At 44.8% G+C, this 20093-nt stretch overlaps 1 protein-coding gene across 3 annotated transcripts in view; it reads right to left on the reverse strand.

Annotated features, from left to right (window-relative positions):
- The window catches only part of ZDHHC17 (zDHHC palmitoyltransferase 17), a 173980-nt gene that overhangs the window by 15624 nt on the left and 138263 nt on the right, over positions 1–20093 (reverse strand). For all 3 annotated transcript variants that reach the window (XR_012647983.1, XM_075012521.1, XM_075012505.1), the window contains 2 exons: positions 19753–19815; positions 9370–9463 (listed from right to left, as the gene is read on the reverse strand). Coding sequence is in view for 2 of the 3 variants with exons in the window: in XM_075012521.1 (XP_074868622.1) it covers positions 9370–9463; positions 19753–19815 (157 nt within the window). In the remaining variant the exon portion in view is untranslated. The remainder of the gene's footprint in view (positions 1–9369; positions 9464–19752; positions 19816–20093) is intronic.

A 20093-nucleotide genomic window follows, 5' to 3' on the forward strand; every position in this document is an offset into this window, starting at 1 on the left:
GTGCCGTGCCAAAAATTTGACCTTTTGATCTCTATGTATGGCCTGAATGCCAAGGATACTTTTCAAAGTCACTAATCGTCCTGCTTACCACAGCTTCATTAATAAACAGATTAAGATGCAGAGTTTTATCGTTTAGATGGCGGTTGTAGCATTAGTTGGTCTTTTATTAATCCAAAAATAGCATGGATTTGAGCAAGCTCCCAACTGCATTGGGTGTGGGAGGGGTGGGGCTGAGCTTCCGCATCACATGCTGATGAAAATCAGCTCATGTACCATTCTTGACATGTGTGCTGGGGTTGCTGACCTTGCCCTGGGATGTGCACTAATCACACAGACGCTACACAGATTATAATGGACTACAAAAGATGTGTCTCCCTGTGTCCAAGCAGCAAAGCACTCAAATGTTTTACCTATTAAACCATGAGCTTGCTTCAGAGGCAAAATAATAATCAAGTGCATTTAATAAGTGAAATGGTCAGATAAATAAAACAGAAGCAGAAAACCCCTACGAGTTTAGGCCAAACACACAAGACATTTCCATCCTCCAAAATCAAAGAGCTTCCTTCAGTTGTAGACATGTTCTAATGTAGCTTTTATAAGCACAGAGTATATGAAGAATGATGTTAGAGGTACCTCAAATAATACACTAACTTTCAGCGTTAGCCTTTAGAACTATTGTGATTTATCACAGTACTAACCTTTCCTTACAATAGCTTAGATATCAACCTGTTAGGTGCAAAGGAAAGAAATTCTCCCCTCATTAACAATCCTGTGATTGCAATGACTTCAAGTCAAAGTTGGCCCTTTGTTATTTCTGAACTCCACTGTCCTTGAAAAAATCTTGTGCAATGCAAATGACAGACTACGGCTCTAATGAGAGAATAGGATTCATTCATCTTAGCACTAGGGCTATAGAAAGGGAAGTGGGAGGTACTCTGTAAATTCTGTCACTTGACACTAGAATGGATACAACAGCAAGGGATATTCTACAGAGGACAACCTTACATTGGCAGGGGCATGGACACTGATTTTCTTTACTTAGAAGAATCAAGATAAAAGCATGTTTTACACATATGAAGTGAACTTTTAGATTTTGGGAGAAGTATCAGCTAATTTGTATTGTGTGGTTTGTTTTTTTCTTTTCTCTTCAGTCCTCTTTTTGACAGCTCTTACACTCACCAAGAGAAAGCGTGATTAAATGGGCTAAACAATGGGCAATCTATGACCAGTTAAGCGAAATACTATTTATGTGCAAAAGGTCACATCTTTTTGTCTAATATCAGAATGGTGACATAGTAAGTCTTCAGCAGAATGACAAAAATGTAACTGGGGACAGAACGAGACCACAGCTTCTTTACCTTGAGTATCTGCTAGACAAACTCCTGTTTCAAGAGGCTAATATATGATGTACACAAAAATGATTCGAAAACAAGAAGAAGTCTTCTGGCACCTTATAGACTAACAGATATTTTGGAGCATAAGCTTTCGTGGGCAAAGACCCGCTTCATCAGATGCCTGAGTGGGGGGCGTGGTTTCAGAGGGGTGTTTAAAGAGTGGGGTCCCAGTAAGAGGGAGGGCCAGAGCTGACAAGGTCTATTCCGCAAGGTGAAAATAGCCCAGTATCAACAGTCTCCCATTAGATTAGATTAGACTCCCCATTATACTCTGACAAAGGCTCACATCCCCCTGTCTGATCTGACTTGTTTTTATCTCTTTTGATAAATACTGTTGATACTGGGCCATTTCCACCTTGCGGAATAGACCTTGTCAGCTCTGGCACTCCCTCTTACTGGGACCCCACTCTTTAAATACCCCTCTGAAACTCCCCCCGCAACTCACACATCTGGTGAAGCAGGTCTTTGCCCACGAAAGCTTATGCTCCAAAATATCTGCTAGTTTATAAGGTGCCACAAGACTTCTTCTTGTTCTCGAAGCTACAGACGAACACGGCTACCTCTCTGATACAAAAATGATTAACACTAACAGTTACAGTAAAAGCCCAGTAATCGGGCATTCAGATAACCATCACATTTAGTTAACTGGCATGCCAAGCAAAGACTGGCTACCATGGGGCTGTTGTCTTGTGGTCCTGTGGCAGCAGGGCTGTTGTCCCATAGCTGCAGTGCCACCTGCCCACTGCCTGGCCAGGAGTGGAGAATAGAGTGTGGCTGGCTGCCAGACCCAGCTCTACTAACTGGTACACTTTCATTAACTTGGGTATTATTATCCAGTATCCTTTTACTATAATTAAAACAGGGTCATTTTTACAGTGAAAAATCAACAATTTTGTGAAACATTCAACTATGGAATGCAACTTGTCCACCTAAAAGAGAAAAAATACATGGCAAATTTGGTTAACCAAGACACCTATATGTGAGCTACAAGAAAATAGCCTCAAACATTCAAAAAAAGATGGGCAGTTAAAGCTTCCAATGAGTGTAAATTATTGAATCAATTTTTAAATAGGCCTGGAAGAGATGCCAGGCGGTCAACAAGTCCAGCTCCCTGCTCAAAGCAGGACCTACCCTAAGTCATCCCAGCCAAGTTTTTGTCAAGCCAAGACTTAAAAATCTCTAGGGATGCAGATTCTATCACCTCTGTAAGTTACCCTTTCCCATGCTTCACCGCCCTCCTAGTGAAATAGCTTTTTCCTAATATCCCACCTAGACCTACCCAAATGCAGCTTGAGACTACTGTTCCTTGTTTACCCATCTGTGACTACAGAGACCAGCCTTTCTCCATCTTCTTTCGAACCTCCCTTCAGGCAGTTAAAGGCTGCTGTCAAATCACCCCTCACTCTTCTATTCTGAAGACTAAACAAGTCCAAACTTTCAGCCTCCCCTTCGTAGCTCATGTGCTCCAGCCCCCAATCATTTTCATTGTCCTCTACTGGACCCTCTCCAGTGCATCCACATCCTTTCTATACTGGCATGCCCAGAATTGGATGCAATACTCTAAATGTGGCCTCACCAGTGCCCAATAAAGAGAAATAATCGCTTCTTTAGATCTTGTGGAAATGGTCTTCCTAATGCACCCTAATATGCCATTAGCCTTCTAAGATACAAGAGCACACTGTTGACACATACCTAACTTCTCATCTGATGAAGTGAGTCTGTGCTCACAAAAGCTCATGCTCAAAACTTTTCTGTTAGTCTATAAGGTGCCACAGGACCCTTCGTTGCTGTTTCTCATCTACTGTAATTCCCAGGTCTTTTTCTGTGATTTAGCACAAAAAGAGAAGTTACTTACCTGTAGTAACGATGGTTCTTCAAGATGTGTCCCCTTGGGTGCTCCACAATAGGTGTCGGGCTCGCCCAGCGGCACAGATCGGAATTCTTCCAGCAGTTTCTCCTGGATCACACATGCGCTGGCATGCGCCGCTCCCCACGCACCCCTGGCCACGTGCGCGATCTGGTCCCCGCCAGTTCCTTGACCAACCGCCTCGAATGCTCCTGAAAAACACCAGACAGAGATCCGAAGCGAGGAGGATGGGCAGGTGGTGGAGCACCCACGGGGACACATCTCGAAGAACCAGCGTTACTACAGGTAAGTAACTTCTCTTTCTTCTTCGAGTGGTCCCTGTGGGTGCTCCACAATAGGTGACTACCCAACAGTAACCCAAGTAAGGAGGTGGGTAATCCGTTCATGTGCAGCTTGCCCCCGAGAGAACTGCTGTCGACAGACGGGTATCCTCTTCAAATACCCGATGTAGGGCATAATGCTTGGCGAAGGTGTCATAGGATGACCAGGTCACCGCTCTACAGATGTCTTTTAACGCGATGCCCTTGAAGAAGGCTGTTGACGCTGCCACTGCCCTGGTGGAGTGAGCCCTAGGCGGAGCCAGCAAAGGAGTCTTTCGAAGCTTGTAGCACATTTTTATACAGGATACAATGTGCTTTGAGATTCTCTGTGAAGAGAGACCTTCTCCTTTTGACCTCGGAGCAAGAGAGACGAGAAGCCTGTCCGTTTTCCGGAAGGACTTAGTTCTGTCTATGTAGAAAGCCAACGCCCTCCTCACATCCAGGAGATGCAGACGTGCCTCCTTGCTGGAGCTGTGAGGCTTCGGGTAAAACGAGGGTAAAACTATTGGTTCGTTAAGATGGAACTCCGAAGAAACTTTTGGAACAAAGGCTGGGTGCAACCTTAAGGTTACCGCCTCCTTTGAGAATAATGCGCAGGGCAGTGTTGCCATCACTGCTGCGAGCTCGCTCACCCTGTGGGCTGACGTAATCACAAGGAGGAAGGTTGTTTTCATTGCAAGGAGACGGAGGGGAACTGTGGCTAATGGTTCGAAAGGTGGACCCGTGAGCGTGCTGAGCACCAAGTCCAGACTCCACAATGGTGGAATCAGTTTCCGAGGGGGGTACAGGTTTACCAGCCCCTTCAAGAAACTTGTGACAATAGGATGGGCGAATACAGTGGGCCCTTCCTGTGTATGCCGAAAGGCTGATTTAGCAGCGAGGTGGACCTTTAGCGAGGATAGAGAAAGCCTGCCTATTTTGAGGTCCAATAAGTATTCTAGTATTACAGGTATAGGCACATCAAGGGAAGCTTACTGCTTGGCGGAACACCAGGCTGTAAATCAAGTCCATTTCTGCCTGTAAGTCCTCCTGGTGGAGGTCCTTCGGCTACATTCCAGGACTTCTTGTACTCCCTCCGTACACATGCTCTCTAAGGAGCTGAGCCATGGATTAACCATGTTTGCAGATGCAGACCCTGAGGGTGCAGGTGCACTATGGACCCCTGAGCCTCTGTGAGTAAGTCCGGCGCCACCAGTAGAGGAAGCGGTGGGCGGTCCGACATGCGCAGAAGCAAGGGAAACCATTGCTGCCTATCCCAAGTTGGGACTATGAGTATCATGCGAACTCTGTCCCTTCTGGCTTTCTGCAGAACCTTTTGGATAAGCACTGTGGGGGGAAACGCGTAAAGTAGAGGGCCCCTCCATGAAATCATGAATGCGTCCCCCAGGAACCCCCGTCCCACTCCTGCCCTGGAGCAGTATTGGGGACACTTGTTGTTGTACTGGGTGGCAAACAGATCGATCGGGGGAAACCCCCATGTACGAAAAATGCGCCGTAGCAGATCAGAGCGGATCTGCCATTCGTGCGTGAGTGCGAAGCGCCTGCTCAGCTGATCTGCTTTCGCGTTGTGAGCGCCCGGCAAGTACGAGGCTTTCAACGTTATGTTGTTGGCGATGCACCAGTTCCACAATCGGATTGCTTCCGCACATAGAGCATGGGATCGTGCTCCTCCTTGTCGATTGATGTAAAACATAGTGGAGGTATTGTCGGTATTGATCCCGACTACTTTGCCGTGCAGGTAATCTCGAAAATGTTTGCAGGCACTGAACACTGCTCTGAGCTCCAGTATGTTTATGTGCAGTGTCTGTTCCGCAGGGGACCATAGCCCTTGCGTCACCTTGTCGCCGATGTGCGCTCCCCACCCTATGTGGGAGGCGTCGGTAGTAAGAAAAATAGAAATTTGTGGTTGGTGAAAAGGCACCTCTGCTAGCAGGTTCTTGGGGTTTACCCACCACGCCAGGGATCTGCGCACCTCTGTCGTGGGCAACACCACCCTGTGGACAGTGTGGGATGCCAGTTTGTAGACGCTCGCCAGCCAATGCTGCAGGCTTTTCATGTGCAATCTGGCATTTTGTACCACAAACGTCGCTGCTGCCATGTGGCCCAGCAGCTGTAAGCACGTTAAGACCAGCACCATGGGGCTGTATGTGATGACTTGCACCAGCGAACTGATGGCGCGGAAGCGGGCATCGGGTAGGTACACCCTTGCTGTGATAGAGTTTATGCGTGCCCCTATGAACTCTATGTCTTGTGTGGGGTCGGTCTTTGACTTCGCGATGTTGATGACTAGGCCCAGCGAAGAAAACGTGTCCGCTGTGAAGTGGCTCATGCATAGGGCCTCTGCCTTCCAGGCCCCTTTCAGTAGGCAGTCGTCCAGGTATGGGAATATAAACACCCCCTGTCTGTGCAGGAAGGCTGACACCACTGCCAGGGTTTTGGTAAAGACTCTGGGGGCCGAGGAGAGGCCGAACGGAAGAACCCTGTACTGGAAATGTTCCTTGCCAACCATGAAGCGGAGGAAGTGCCTGTGTGCCGGGTGGATCGTTATATGAAAGTAAGCATCTTGTAAGTCGAGGGCTGCAAACCAATCTCCATTGTCCAGTGCCGTGAGTATGGAGGCGACTGTAATCATCCGAAAATGTTGCTTGTGTAAGTAGCGGTTGAGGCCCCGAAGATCTAAGATGGGCCTCCAGCCTCCTGTTTTCTTCTCTGTGAGGAAGTAGCGTGAATAAAAACCTTTCCCCTGGAATTGTTCCGGCACTTTTTCCACCGCCCCTATGAACATAAGGTGGTCCACCTCCTGCTTGAGCCTCGCCTCGTGGGTAGCGTCCCGGAGGTGAGGCCTGGAAGGAGGCTTCGTCGGTGGGAGTGACTGGAAGGGGATCGCGTAACCCGTGGCTATGATCTCCAGCACCCATTTGTCTGCGGTGATCTTTTGCCATTGGGAGTGAAACGGTCTGAGGCAATGATGGAACATGAGATGAGAGTGGCATTGCACGACGGTAGTGATAGTGCAGCCCTCGACATGCCCGTCAAACTTGTTGCCTTTGGGCCTGTCCCGAGGGTGTACGGCTTTCTTGAGAACGTCGTCTGGGAGTTCTGTACTGTTGCTGTTGTTGATGTCGCCCTTGGTTGTAGCCCCGTTGATACTGTGCACGCTGTGGTTGGTACGGGTAACGTCTTTGCTGAGGGTAATATTTTTTCTTCCTATATCGAGGAGTATAAATACCCAGGGTTCTAAGTGTAGCTCTTGAGTCCTTACTAGAGTGGAGGACCAAGTCAGCTGAGCCTGCAAACAAATTTTGCGTGTCAAAGGGAAGTTCCATGATCTTCGCCTGTAGGTCCCTCGGGATACCCGATGTCTGGAGCCAAGATTCTCTACGCATGACCACTGCTGTAGCCGTTGAGCGTGCCGCCGTATCTGCCACATCCAGGGCGATCTGGACTCCCATTCTCGAAGCTGCGTAGCCCTCTTGCACAATTGCCTTTAACACTGGCTTCTTATCTTCCGGAAGTGAATCCATGAGAGAAGTAAGCCTGGAGTAATAATCAAAATTATGGTTCGCCAGGTGTGTCGCATAATTTGCCACTCTCAGTAGCAGGGTAGAAGAGGAATATACCTTCCTGCCAAACAGCTCTAGCTTCTTGGCATCTTTGTCTGATTCCCCCGATTTGTACTGAGAAGTCTTTGACCTCTGCTGGGACGACTTGACCACCAAAGAATTTGGTTGTGGGTGACTGAAGAGGAACTCCATGCCCTTTGCCGGGATGAAGTACTTCTTATCCGCTCTCGTGTTCATAGGCGGAGCGGAGGCTGGAGTCTACCCAATGATAGTGGCTCACTCCATAATGGCTTCATCCAGCGGGATAGCAATTTTGGATGAAGCCGGGGGTGTCTCAAATTTTTCAGGGGTTTGTGATGTTTCTCCTGCACTTCTGCCGTTTGAATGCCTTGCGTGAAAGCCACCCTTTTAAACAGCTCCTGAAACTGTTTAAGGTCATCCGGGGGAGCGACATCCCCGGGGGCCATGGCCTCATTTGGGGAGGATGAGGAGGAACCACTAGGGTAAACCTCCCTCGAACTCTCAGGTTCCTGCGGCCAATGGTATACCTGCTCGCTGGAGGATTGTGAAGGGAAGTCTCGGGGTTCTAAAATTAACTCCCCTTGAGATGATTGAGTTTCCATCCCCACCCGGGAGTGTCCACGGGGGTATTGGCTGGCCGCGCGGATAACGTCCTCCGGTGCCTGCAGGCTCCGTGCCTGCTGGCCCTGCACCGTTGGTGCCGCGGGGGTCGGTGCCTGCGCTGGCCTGGTCGCCACTCTAGGCGCTGCGCGTGCTGGCTCTTTTGTAATCAGAGGCTCAGCCTCTGCCACGTGCGCTGCCGTGGTGCCGCTTGCCTGAGTATACGGCTGGGGGCTGTGTGCTCCGCCCGTCCTGCTCGCTGAGACCGCCGGCAGGGATCGAGCTGGGGAGAGCTTCCTCCGTTTTTGCACCGAGGGGGTCAGAGAAGCTGCCTTCCTTTTGTGGAACCCAGAGGGCCCTTCTGATTGCCTCTCTGGCACGTCTGGCTGGAGGGCCTTATCAAACAAGAGCATTTTAAGACACTTTTCTCTGTCTTTCTTTGCCCTGGCTGTGAGCTTAGCACAGTGGGAACACTTCTGGGTAACGTGTGATTCCCCCAGGCATCGGATGCATTCACTATGCCCATCGGAGGCTGGCATAGCTTCACGGCAGGACTCAAACTTTTTAAAGCCTGAAGAAGCCATCTCGGTGAGTCTTTTACTGTTAATAGGGTACTTAGCACCTTATCCGTGCCTGTTTACCCGAATCGCGGACCCCGGCCTGCAGGGCAGCGGGTGGCCTACTGGCCTTCACGTTCACTCTCCTTTTCTTTTTTTTTCTTTTTTTAATATTCTCTTTGTCCTCTCTCTCTTTTTTTTTTTTGAAAAAAAGAAACAACAATTTACACGTAGAAACACTGTCTAATCTGACTCTGGCCGTAGCCTGAGCGGATTCCGTCTGCAGCCGATGGCAGTTGAGAAGGAACTGGCGGGGACCGGATCGCACACGTGGCCGGGGACGCGGAAGGGAGCGGCGCGCACCGGCGCATGCGCGATCCAGGAAAAACTGCTGCAAGAATTCCGATCTGTGGTGCCGGGCGAGCCCGACACCTATTGTGGAGCACCCACGGGGACACCCGATGAAGAACCATATTTCTAAGGTAATTCAAACCAAGAATTTACAAAGCAGAGGAATACACTATAGAGAACAATCCTGAACTGGGAAAGAGGTGGACAAACTGACCTAATTGTCAAAACAAAAAAGCAGTCAAGTAGCACTTTAAAGACTAACAAAATAATTTATTAGGTGAGCTTTCGTGAGACAGACCCACTTCTATTTCTCATTCTCTATTTCAGGGATCAACAACCCTCGGCACGAGTACCAAGAGTGGCATGCAACCCAATTTTCACAGGCTAACAAGATGGGAGCTCACCCCTCCCCCCCGCCACCCTCATGCAGCCAGGAGCTTCCTCAGAGTCATGCCGCCTGTGGATAAACAAAAGACCAGCGAATGCTATCAACCACCACCTAAATGGTAAAGCTCTGCATCTTCATTTATTTATTAATGAAGCTATTGTAAATAGGACTATTAGTGACTTTAAAAAGTATCACTAGCTCTTAGACTGTACACAGAGATCAAAAGGTAGAATTTTGGCACTCCACCTCAGGAAGGTTGCTAACCCCTCCTCTACTTGTTTAGAATTCATACGTGAGCAATCACTTACCTACACAGTTACCCACCCATGGACAGTGGTGGTCAAACTTTGCTATACATCGATTGCACACGCCACAATGTTTGGACCTCACTGGCTTCCGTATCTGTTGGACAGATATTTATGGATACATAATTACAAAAAGTTTTATGGTGAAGTGAACGGAAACATATGATAGGCTCAGACTAGTGAAAAAAACCAGAATTTATTGCATGTCAAAACACTTTGCTGCTGATAATCCCTTAGATCAAAATCAATAGGAATTTAAAAGCCTAATGGCCAGTTCAGATCCCTTTAAATAATGCACTGAATTTTATTATATGTCTGTTCTGGCATGCATGGTACAAAAATTATTTAAAATATTTTCCCTTAAATAAAATTATTTTAAATCATAAAAGGATCAAACATTTATTTCTCTTTCTATCCACTTTAAACCCTCTAAATAGCTGAATTTTGTGTCCAGACTTGTTTTATTTCAGGTCTGAAATATTGACAGTGTATTATATTACAATTCAAATAATTCCTGGGGCATAATTCATAAATAAACCCTAATCTAAACAGAATATTGTTAATTAAGCCTATTTACCAAAGACAAGAATATCAATTAAAAGGGAATTTTCAATGAGACTTTTGTGTCAAGTTCACTTTAAAAATATCGATACCACTCTCAAACTGAATACAGTTGGTAAATTAAATATAAAATGGCTACGATGACAAATTAGGAATAAGAAATGAACAAATCTTGACTTTACAACACAATAAAACTTTAAAACTAAACATTTTTGAAACGTTCATTTTTGCTAATCCTTTTAAATCTGAATTTAAAGTTCTGGGTTTTAAATAAAATTAATAATACGATTGACATTATAGTAAAAGTACTTCCATTAGGTGTTTGTCATGTTGTTAATTCTTGCATGGGAAATAGAAATGCTTACTTCAAGTCTTAGCAGGTAAGTGCAGGATGAAATTATTTTTCAACACCATGACAAATTATAAATATATTTTGAAACAATCTAATACAAAGACTATTAGGAAATGTTAAACACTTCAGGATTTAAATAAACTACTTTCTTTCAGGCTAAATGTATCATTTGACTCTTTGTTCTAGCCCATTTTAAAATAAAATTCTGTGTAGAAAGGCTTTGTGAAGCTTACCTATCTCTTAAAAGCCTTCCCCAAATAATTTTTATTTTACAAAGGTCCTGAAACAACTAATTTGCAATACACATATCCAGAGGGGTTTTCTTTTGTACAGCAGAATACCTTATTTCAAGAAGCTCTCATAGTAACTAATAACGAATTCAGATTTTGTGATGTTACCCATCCAGAGTAACAAAAGGCAAAATCCCTTAAGACTAATTACACAGGTATGTAGACACATGTATGTATGCATGTACATTATGTTACATTACCTCGGGGGGGGGGAGGGGGTTTAAAAAAAAAAAAAAATCAAAGAAAGTACTTCAGTCTCCCAAAACTTCTGAAAGCAACGTTCCCCCAAATCTTCTCCAGCCACACACGCAACAAATTTTGTGTGCACTGAAGCATGTATGAATGTGTACCACGACAAGAAATGTCAAACCTAGCGTGTATGCTAATCAGCGGCATAGGATTTGAAATTTCATCTGAGTGGCCACATAGTCACACAGCTTACAAGGAATGCTGTCTAAAAGCAGTATATCTGGGGGGAAAAAATACAGCTTTCAGAATATTAGTAGAACAAGCCTAAACATTTTCAAAAACACAAGAAGTCCTATGGCATCTTATACACTAACAGATATTTTGGAGCATAAGCTTTGGTGGGCAAAGACTCACTTCATCAGATGCATGAGTGGGGGTTTCACTCTGACAAAGCGGGTCTTTGACCATGAAAGCATATGCTCCAAAATATCTGTTAGTCTATAAAGTGACACAGGACTTGCTGTTTTTGAAGCTACAGATTAACTCAGCCACCCTCTGATCCTAAACATTTTGTTATGCCAACAAAGGCAATTTTCAGTCAAACAAACATTTACTACAAATATTCATAATTCTCCCCTTTTCTTCTCCTCCTTTCTCTCCCCACCAAAAATTACAGAATGCAAAGACATTGGAGTGCACGAACTACAGAATGATTGCCCTCATGAGTCATCTAGGCAAGATGCTGATGATAATACTAACAGAGAGACTAAGATCACTGATAGAAGAACATCTAATGGACGAGCAAGCTGGGTTCAGGAAGGACAGAAGTATCAGACAGCAGACACTGGCGCTAAGACTGATAGCAGAGAAAGCTCAACGAAAGAACATCTACCATTGCTTCGTCAATTTTCAGAAAGCATTTGACAGTATAGATCAGAAAGTAACTGGGGCGGTAATGGAGTTGGAGCGAGTGGACAGCAGACTGATATGGTTGTTGAAGGATATCAATGACAATATGGAGGCAGTGGTGAAATCGAGCAGAGAGTTGTGAAGCTGGTTTAGAACGAGCAGAGGTATGAAACAAGGAGATCCAATATTGCCGAGTCTCTTCATCACGCATTTAGAGCGCGTGACGAACAAAAATCAAGGAAGAAGTAAAAGAGATATCTGTGCATGGGATAAGAACTAACAACTTGAAGTTCATGGATGAGATAGTTATTGAGGAAGATGAGGAGAAACTAGAGAAAATGGTGCAGGTGCTAAACAAGGAAGGGAAGTGCTACAGGCGATTATGAATATCAATAAAACAAAAACAATGGTATTTGGAGATAAGGAAATAGAAAGGAAGATCAGTGTAGAAGGGAATGAACTAGAGAATGTGGAGAAGTTCACATATCTGGGAAGCAACATAACGTATGATCTAGACTGTAAGAAGGAAATAGCGACTAGAATAGCAAAAGCAAGAGTTTGAAGGTGATGGATAAAATCTAGAAAACCAATGTGACTAGCTTAGGAATGAAGCTGAGTGTGTTGAAAATGTGTATATTCAGCAGCATGTTGTATGGATGTGAGACATGGGTGATAACAAGAGATTTGAAGAACAGAACATTGGCATTTTAGAAGAGTTATTACAGATAGATCCTGCGGAAAGGATGGATGCGGAAGGTCACGAATGAGGAATTATACAGGAAGATACAGCTGAAAGAGAACCTACTGCAGAAGGTTATACAATGCAAGTTAAGGTATTTAGGCATATGTGCAGAATGAATGACAAATGTAAAATCAAGACCCTGGTATTCGGCATAATGAACAGTTTGAATAGGAAAGGCAGACACAGAGAATGGGTAGATGATATAGTAGATTGGTGCAGAGCTAGTCTACAGAAACTAAGCCACTCTGAACTGGACAGGGAAAGATAGAAGGAAATAGTCAGAGCGGCATCAGACACCAAGGGGCGCTGACCCCCTAGTGGTGGTGGTGGCTGTGGTTGTTGTGGTGGTGGTGGTGGTGGTGATTGTGGTGGTTGTGGTTGTAGTTGCTCATGATGAAAGATATATAAAACTTCTCCACATACTTTTCCTTTTTGTAATGCAAACTTCCTTCAACCAGGATACTTGGGAGACTGAATGCTTGTTCAAAATATAAGTTTTGCTAGATATCTTGAAGTTGCTGTAAAGACGTGACAACTGATCACATCAGGTTATTTCAATAAGCCCTTCATGAAAATTATTTTATTTGCCAAAACTTGGCAGCTTCTTACAAGCCACATCCTTTATAAAAGCGAGGAGAAACTGTGATCTTTGAGTCCAGCTTCCTGTGTAACACAAACCACACAACTTCCCCAATCTCATGACTCTTCCATTAACATTCTTCTTAATTTGTGCGCATCAAAACTGAATACAGCATTCCAGCAGAGGTCACACAGGTGCCAAAGACCTTCTCTGCTTCTTCAGATTGCCATCTCTTTTAACCACAGCATCACGCTGAAAGCTCAGATTTAGCTCATTATCCACCACAGTTCCCATATCTTATTCAGCGTCACTGCTTCATAGGATAGTGTTCCCCATCCTTTAAGTATGGCCTACATTTTTTGTTCCTATTTTTAATATACCATGTGCATATACATATTAAAATACATAATTTGTTCACACTCAGATTACCAACTCATCCAGATTGCTCCTCATTATTTATATCTTCTTCCAGTTTTTGTATCATCTGCCAAAATATGGATAACAACATCCAACAATAAGACAACTTTTAAAAGGCTGCCAATTGTAATAACGCAGGCCCATGCTAAGATTACGTAGTCTTTGGTTTTCAACTCAGTTTGAATTTTTAGCATGAGTGGTAAAACTGAAGCATGTAAAAGGATAGATCATGAGAAATACAAGTTAGTTGTGTTACTCTTGTAGCGAATCCAAAAAATACCAGTGTTATCTCATTTAAGATTTGGGTTGAGGTAACAAAGAAAGAAAATATGGTTAATTAGGCACAAGGCACAGTACATTATTGGTTGTGGTCTGATAGTCAAAGAGAAATACAGCCAAAGAAGATAAGACACAAACCCTGGAGAAAGAGTCACTAATCTCGTCTTGACCAGGGCAGAGGACAAGGTGCAAATTTAGGTGCCTCATACGGCATTAGCTAAGGTCTGACAACAGACAACGATATCTCCTCTTTGATACATTATATTTAAAAAAGCAAGGCTGTCTATGGGTATTTTGTCAGTGCTTTTTCTTACCCCCTCTTGATTTATGCCATGAAAGGAAAGTCTCTCCCAAGCCTGAATGTTGAGAGTATTTTGGCCAATGTTTATAACTCCATTGTGGCTCAGTATATAATACAAGTGTTTATGCTTACATTTGTACACAAGATATAATTATCACTAAGTGGCCATTGAATTAATAAAGGAATGCTTGTGTAGAAATTAAGTCACAGTAAACCTAAGAAAACTTTCTAAGGAAATAATTTTCAACACCAATAATACAATTTGCATGTTATGGGATCTTGATTTGCTTTCCTCCAGCTAATGCCACACAACAGACTGTTATAAAGGACATTAGGAACTGTCCCTTTTGTTGACAGGTAGGCAGCCAACTGTTTGTTATATGGCAAACAGCTCCTACTCCCAAATGCGCGGAAGTTTAGGTAACAAAACTTAAAATAGGGTTAAGATTGTTAGTTAATTGATTTCTCTTAATAGCAGCAAAAAGCCAATGCCTCCTCTTTTGTGTGTTCATACCTAAGAACTACCAATTTTTTCAAAAGCTGGTATTTTATTATTGGAATTCTACCTCAAGAAAAGCATGAGTGTGTATAGTAGCCTTTACAGTCTCTTATACTTGCTAACCATGTTTTAAAAGAAAAGTGCATATTATGTGTTCTTGGGGAACTGGATAGCTAACCCTGTTTTCTCAAAGCTGATTCTCCATTTCAAAATGTTCTGTGGAGAAGTGTGAAAATTAGCATTTTTCTTTTTATATTACAGACACTTAAAGTACAGCTCACTTTTGAAATAACCTATTTTTACTCTCTAAAGGAGATCATTTTAGTTATGGCAATGCCAGACAGCATATCGCAAAGCCCAGTATCAGAAAAAATGGACACATCAATGTAAAATATTGAATTATTAGAATAAAATCCAGGACCAACAAGCACGTTTAAAAACTGTAGAAAATTAATAAAATGTTGTATTTAAAAAAGAACTGAACACATTTCCTTTAATCTTATGTCTTTTTTTAGTTAGCCTAACAATCTGAAAGTCCTTGAAATGAGAAGAGCCAGGAACAGTTCACTAGTGTTCCAAAGTGGAAGCAATTACGCTTAGTTTGGTTTGGTTTTGATACGCTTAAAATTAAACTAAGGTATTCACAAATATACAGGATTTAGCCCAATGTTTCATGCCAATAAACATGAATAAAAAGATACTTAATACTGTAACCAAGAGCATGTGCATATGTACTGCTGATCCTGCACAGAGGTTCACTGAATTCCAGGGAGCTCCGCATGGATTCAGCAATCTGTTCACACACTATTAGCTGCCTCACTGTGTGAAAATTAGCAAAACTCAATCTACAGAGTGTTCTCCATTATGATTTCCCCTGCAAATCCCATTCCTTGATTTAACCTGCTGATACATAAGCTATCATTTCAACTATAGAAATAGCTAATAACTTATGAGAAAAACATTACATTATAAAAAAAGGCTTAAAGTTGTAATCTTTTTTTGTCAGATATTATCTAAAGAAAAATGGTTCCTCAAATTGAATGGTTGCATGTCATAGGGAAACTGCTAATCAAGGCATTCCTTTAATATTTTGGACTAAAAAGTATGCTCTTCCAATCTGTCAAAACACAAAAGATTTTGGAAGTATACAGGTATGAAACAATAATGCTTACAAAGTTATCTGCAAGCATGCCTGGAAGCATAAAATAAATTTTTCAGTACCATGGACTGATGATCAAAGGCATCTCATCAACACATTAGCTAAACATTAGAAAAAATGAGGTGAAAATTCTCAACCATAACCCAATAACTGAATGTTATTAATCAACTCGCAGAAGTGAAAAAATATTAAACTAAAATCTGTGGCTAAATGTTTCAGCTCGAGGTAATCAGGGAACTAAAAAAACTCCAATATTTATTGCATTTCATTTCATTAGCTTTTCTGAAGTTTCTCAAAGTTTCTCAGTGAATTTAGGAAATTAATTTGAATATATTCTCATCACAACAAAGGCATCTTTGAGTATCTTGAAAGTTTAGTTCCAGATTTTACAATCTCCCCCTTCACATGCAGAAGTGTTCATGGTTATGAACTTTTTTTTTTGTTTGGACAACCATAAACGATGTAAGCAAAGGCTAGAAGAGAAAAACACGACTAGTTTGAAGAAGGAAAAATGAACGAATATATATAAACTAAATAAAGTTAGATGTAAGTCAATGAGATCAAATATTGCATTAAAGTCTGCTCTCATTTACGCTAATCAGCGTAATCCCATTTACTTCAGAATGGCTGGATATGTACAGCAGAATTTCACTCCACAATCTTCATAATATGTAGCATACCCAGAAAATATTTTTCTATTTTGTAAAGTCACTAAGGCTATATCTACACTAGAAGGCTTTTTCGAGAAAACTCAGCGAGTGTCCAGATTTCCAAGTGCGTTCTGTCGACAGTTAAGTCAACAGAATGCACCACTTTTGTCAACAACCATATCCCATTCCCCATGAGGAAGAACGCCTTCTGTCAACAGAAAAGGTCACCAAGGCACCACACAGGTGACCTGGGGGAAACCTTGTCAACAGCAATCAATCATCTCAGGAGCCACCCCAGAACTCAAAGAGGGGGCTGCTTCCGGGACTGGGGCCAAGGTCCAGGCCCTCTTGGAACTGTGAGGTGAGAATACAATTGCAGGACCGCAAAGTGAAGCAGCACACTACCCCTGCCTATGCCCGGATGACCGCTGCTCTGGAGGAATGGAGCCACCCCCCCCACCCCCCGATCCATGGAACAGCTCTTGCTAAGGTAAAGGAGCTCAGGCAGAGCCATGTCTGGGCTCCGGACACTGTCCAATGCTCCAGGTCAGGACCCGCGACACCTGCTCCTATTACAAAGAGCTTCATGATATCCTGGGGGTGGGGAGAGGCACATACCTACCATGCTACAGTGCAGACATGACACTGGAGCCCCCCTGCCCCACACCACAGTAGGAGCTCCCTGAGAAGGAGACCTCTGAGCCCCAACCCTCGTCAGAGCTAGACATGGTGTCACAGGACAGTTAATTGTCCTGGAGTCAGTCCCTGCCAGCCAGGCCACATCCGGGGCTTAGTCGATGCTGGGCGAGGGTCTCTTCAAGAAGTACCCCATGTGACATACACCCCAGGGCCTAGGAAGCAGGCACAGATGGCGTGTGTGTGAGAGTCACATGGCCGACTTGGGCAGGCCCTCATGCTGCAGTCCCAACACATGGAATCATGTGCAAGGTAGTGTGCGCAACACAGACAGACATACCCTAGGCGCAGGCGCAAGCCTGCTGCCAGCCTCACAGGAGGCCAGACAAGCCCCATGCCTTGGGGGGCCTTGCCAGCACCTGCAATGGCTGGAAGCAGGCTAGTCACAAGGGTGCTGGCCTGACCCTTTACATTCCAGGAGTACAGCTCCTGACACACTGGCACGCCCGCAGGTGAGAGGCAGTACCCATTCCTGCAGACGGCAATGCAAGCCACAGGCATGTGTGCAGGGCAGCGTTAGGGAGGATCAAGCTGCTCCCAGCTCACTCAGCACCTGGTTGAGCTGGGAGCAGCAATGCAGTCACTGTAGAGCCCCCTTGTAGCAGAGCCCGTTGCACAGGCCACATATGACTCTGCTCTTGGGACAATCCTATCTTTTGGCCCAGGGCTCAGTGGTCACTGCTCATGGGGGGCGGGCAGGGCCCTAGGGGCTATGTTGCATGAATGAGTCACTGTCTCCCCTCCTCGTCTTCCTTACAGCTGCATCTGCACTGTACAGGCTAGCCCCACGCCAGCACCAAGGCAGGCTAGCACCAGCAGAGGCCAACTCCATGTGCAGGAGGACCTCCAGAGGGACTACAATGCCACCCTCTGCAGGATGACCAATCGCATGGTGCTGCAGCTGAGGCATGACAGGGAGTGTTGGTTGTAGGCCTGGGACCAACTAATGTCCTGCTTTGATGATTACACTACAGTCTGACAGGACATGAGAGCCCAGCAGCCTGTGGCTGCCCTCACCCCACTACCGCTGCCCCCTTTCCCCTGTCACCCTTCCCACAGGGTGCCCTGGAGCTCCTGCAATGGCTAAGGGCCATGCCCACCCCCATCTACTCCCCAGGACCCCCAATCCCCCTGCCCACCCAGACCCCACTGACTCCATACCTACCCTAGTCCCAGCCCCAACAGGGGCCCTGAACCTGCAGCAAGAGAGGATCCCGAGGCCAATGTCGCCTGGGGTTCCACTCCCCCTCAGGCCTCTCCCACTCTCTCCATGTTTTGAAACCACTCCCACAACCTTTGTCCCAAGCCCCCTTCCCTCCGCAACTTTAAATAGTTCAAATGTTCTGCACTTCACTTTATTGTAAATAGTTTGTAATTACACCTGTTATGTTCAACATGTTTTTATTTGGTTCAGTAAAATGGTTCTTTGTTCATCACATGTGCAACTGTGGTTACTGTGCTGGGGTTGGGGAGGGGTCGTGGTGGGGATGGGTTACGGGTGTGGGATGCTGGCCCCTGCTGGGGGAACGCTGGGAAGGTTACTGGGGGCCCTGGGAGAAGCTCTCCCTCAGGGCCTTGCAGATCTGCACCCCGTCCCAATGGGTCTTGCAGACTGGACCTGTGCCTGGCTGCTCATGTCACAGCTGGCATCTGCCCCCTACCCAAGGAGGAAGGTCTTCTCCTTCCCCTCCACTAAGTTGTGCAGGGCAAAAACGTGGTTACAGCTTGAGGGATGTTGTGCTCTCCCACATACAGGCAGGTGAGCAGGCACCTGAAACATGCATTGAGGTGGCTGAAGGTGCACTCCATCTGCATCTGGCCACAGTTGAGGTGGGCCCTGAACAGTTCCCAGCTGGGGTCCAGCTGGCTGGTGTAAGGCTTCATGAGCCAGACCATGAGGAGGCAGGCGACATCCCCTATGATACAGAGTGGCATCTGCATGTCTCCTAGTGCCAGCTCCCAGCAGGGGACAAATGTGCCCGACTCCATCCTCCAGCACAGGCTATAGTTGTGCAACACACAGGGGTGATGTACCCAGCCCACATCAAGGTCTCTCAGTTGTCCATGGAGGTTGACCAGGGCCTGGAGCACCAAGAAGAAGCGTTCTTTTCAGTTTATATACTTGGCTATGCTCTGGGGCACTTATCAGAATGCGGATCCCATCGGTAGCCCCAGTGCAGTTTGAGACGGGTGTCTGAGGGTGTCCCTTTAAGGGCGCATCTTGGAAGGGCTTCTGGAAGGAAATGGTGCTGTGTGACCCTGTCTGCTGTGGTCCCAAGTGGCTGGTTTGTCAAAAGTGCAGATGGACAGTCTGGCTGCTGTCTGTTGACAGAGTGGATCGAAAGAGATCTGCTTGGCAGTTTGGCCACGACCTGTTGACAGAAGTTTTGTCGGAAGATATCTTCTGACAAAAGCTTCTGTCGACCGATTGCTCTAATCTAAACATAGCCTTAGACTCCAGAGTTGTGTTACCATTAATAAATGCTCTGCATAAAGTCAAATTACTCCCCGCAGTCCCCAACATACTATAAGTCTTATTAACAGACAAACTTGAGGTATTCTGAAAAGAATTATTTTGATGTAAGTTTTTAAATTATGTCCATTGGGAGAAAAGGAAAGGGAAGGAGAAGACTTAATTATTTACTGCATAAATATTCAGTTTTGCCCACAATACACAAAACACCTCACCCCACCAACACTGATATTTACATTTCAATTAATCTGAAACTAAAATAAATAAATAAAAATAAAAAGCATACTACCAAGCAGGTACTGCAGAATATACTGAGGTCCAGACTTCCTGTCTCTGCAAGTTCAACTATTGTCTATGGAAGAAAGAAACAAAAAAAATTATAATTAGTATTTAAACTTTTAAACACACATCTACCTATTTTCCAATGTTAAATGATTTCTGTAGCTCATATTTAGGCCTGTATGTTCTTTGACTTTCTTTGCTCACACCAAGAATATTTCATGTAAATAAGTTTTAAACCTATTTAGTTTAACTGGTGAAAAAACCCTATTTAGAGGCTATTTCCAATTAAAAGTGGCCTATTTAATTTACCCAAAATCTTCTTTTAGCTGACTGAAGCTCAACAGACAT

This window comes from Carettochelys insculpta, chromosome 1 (assembly GCF_033958435.1).
Source record: "Carettochelys insculpta isolate YL-2023 chromosome 1, ASM3395843v1, whole genome shotgun sequence".
Taxonomy (NCBI): domain Eukaryota; kingdom Metazoa; phylum Chordata; order Testudines; family Carettochelyidae; genus Carettochelys; species Carettochelys insculpta.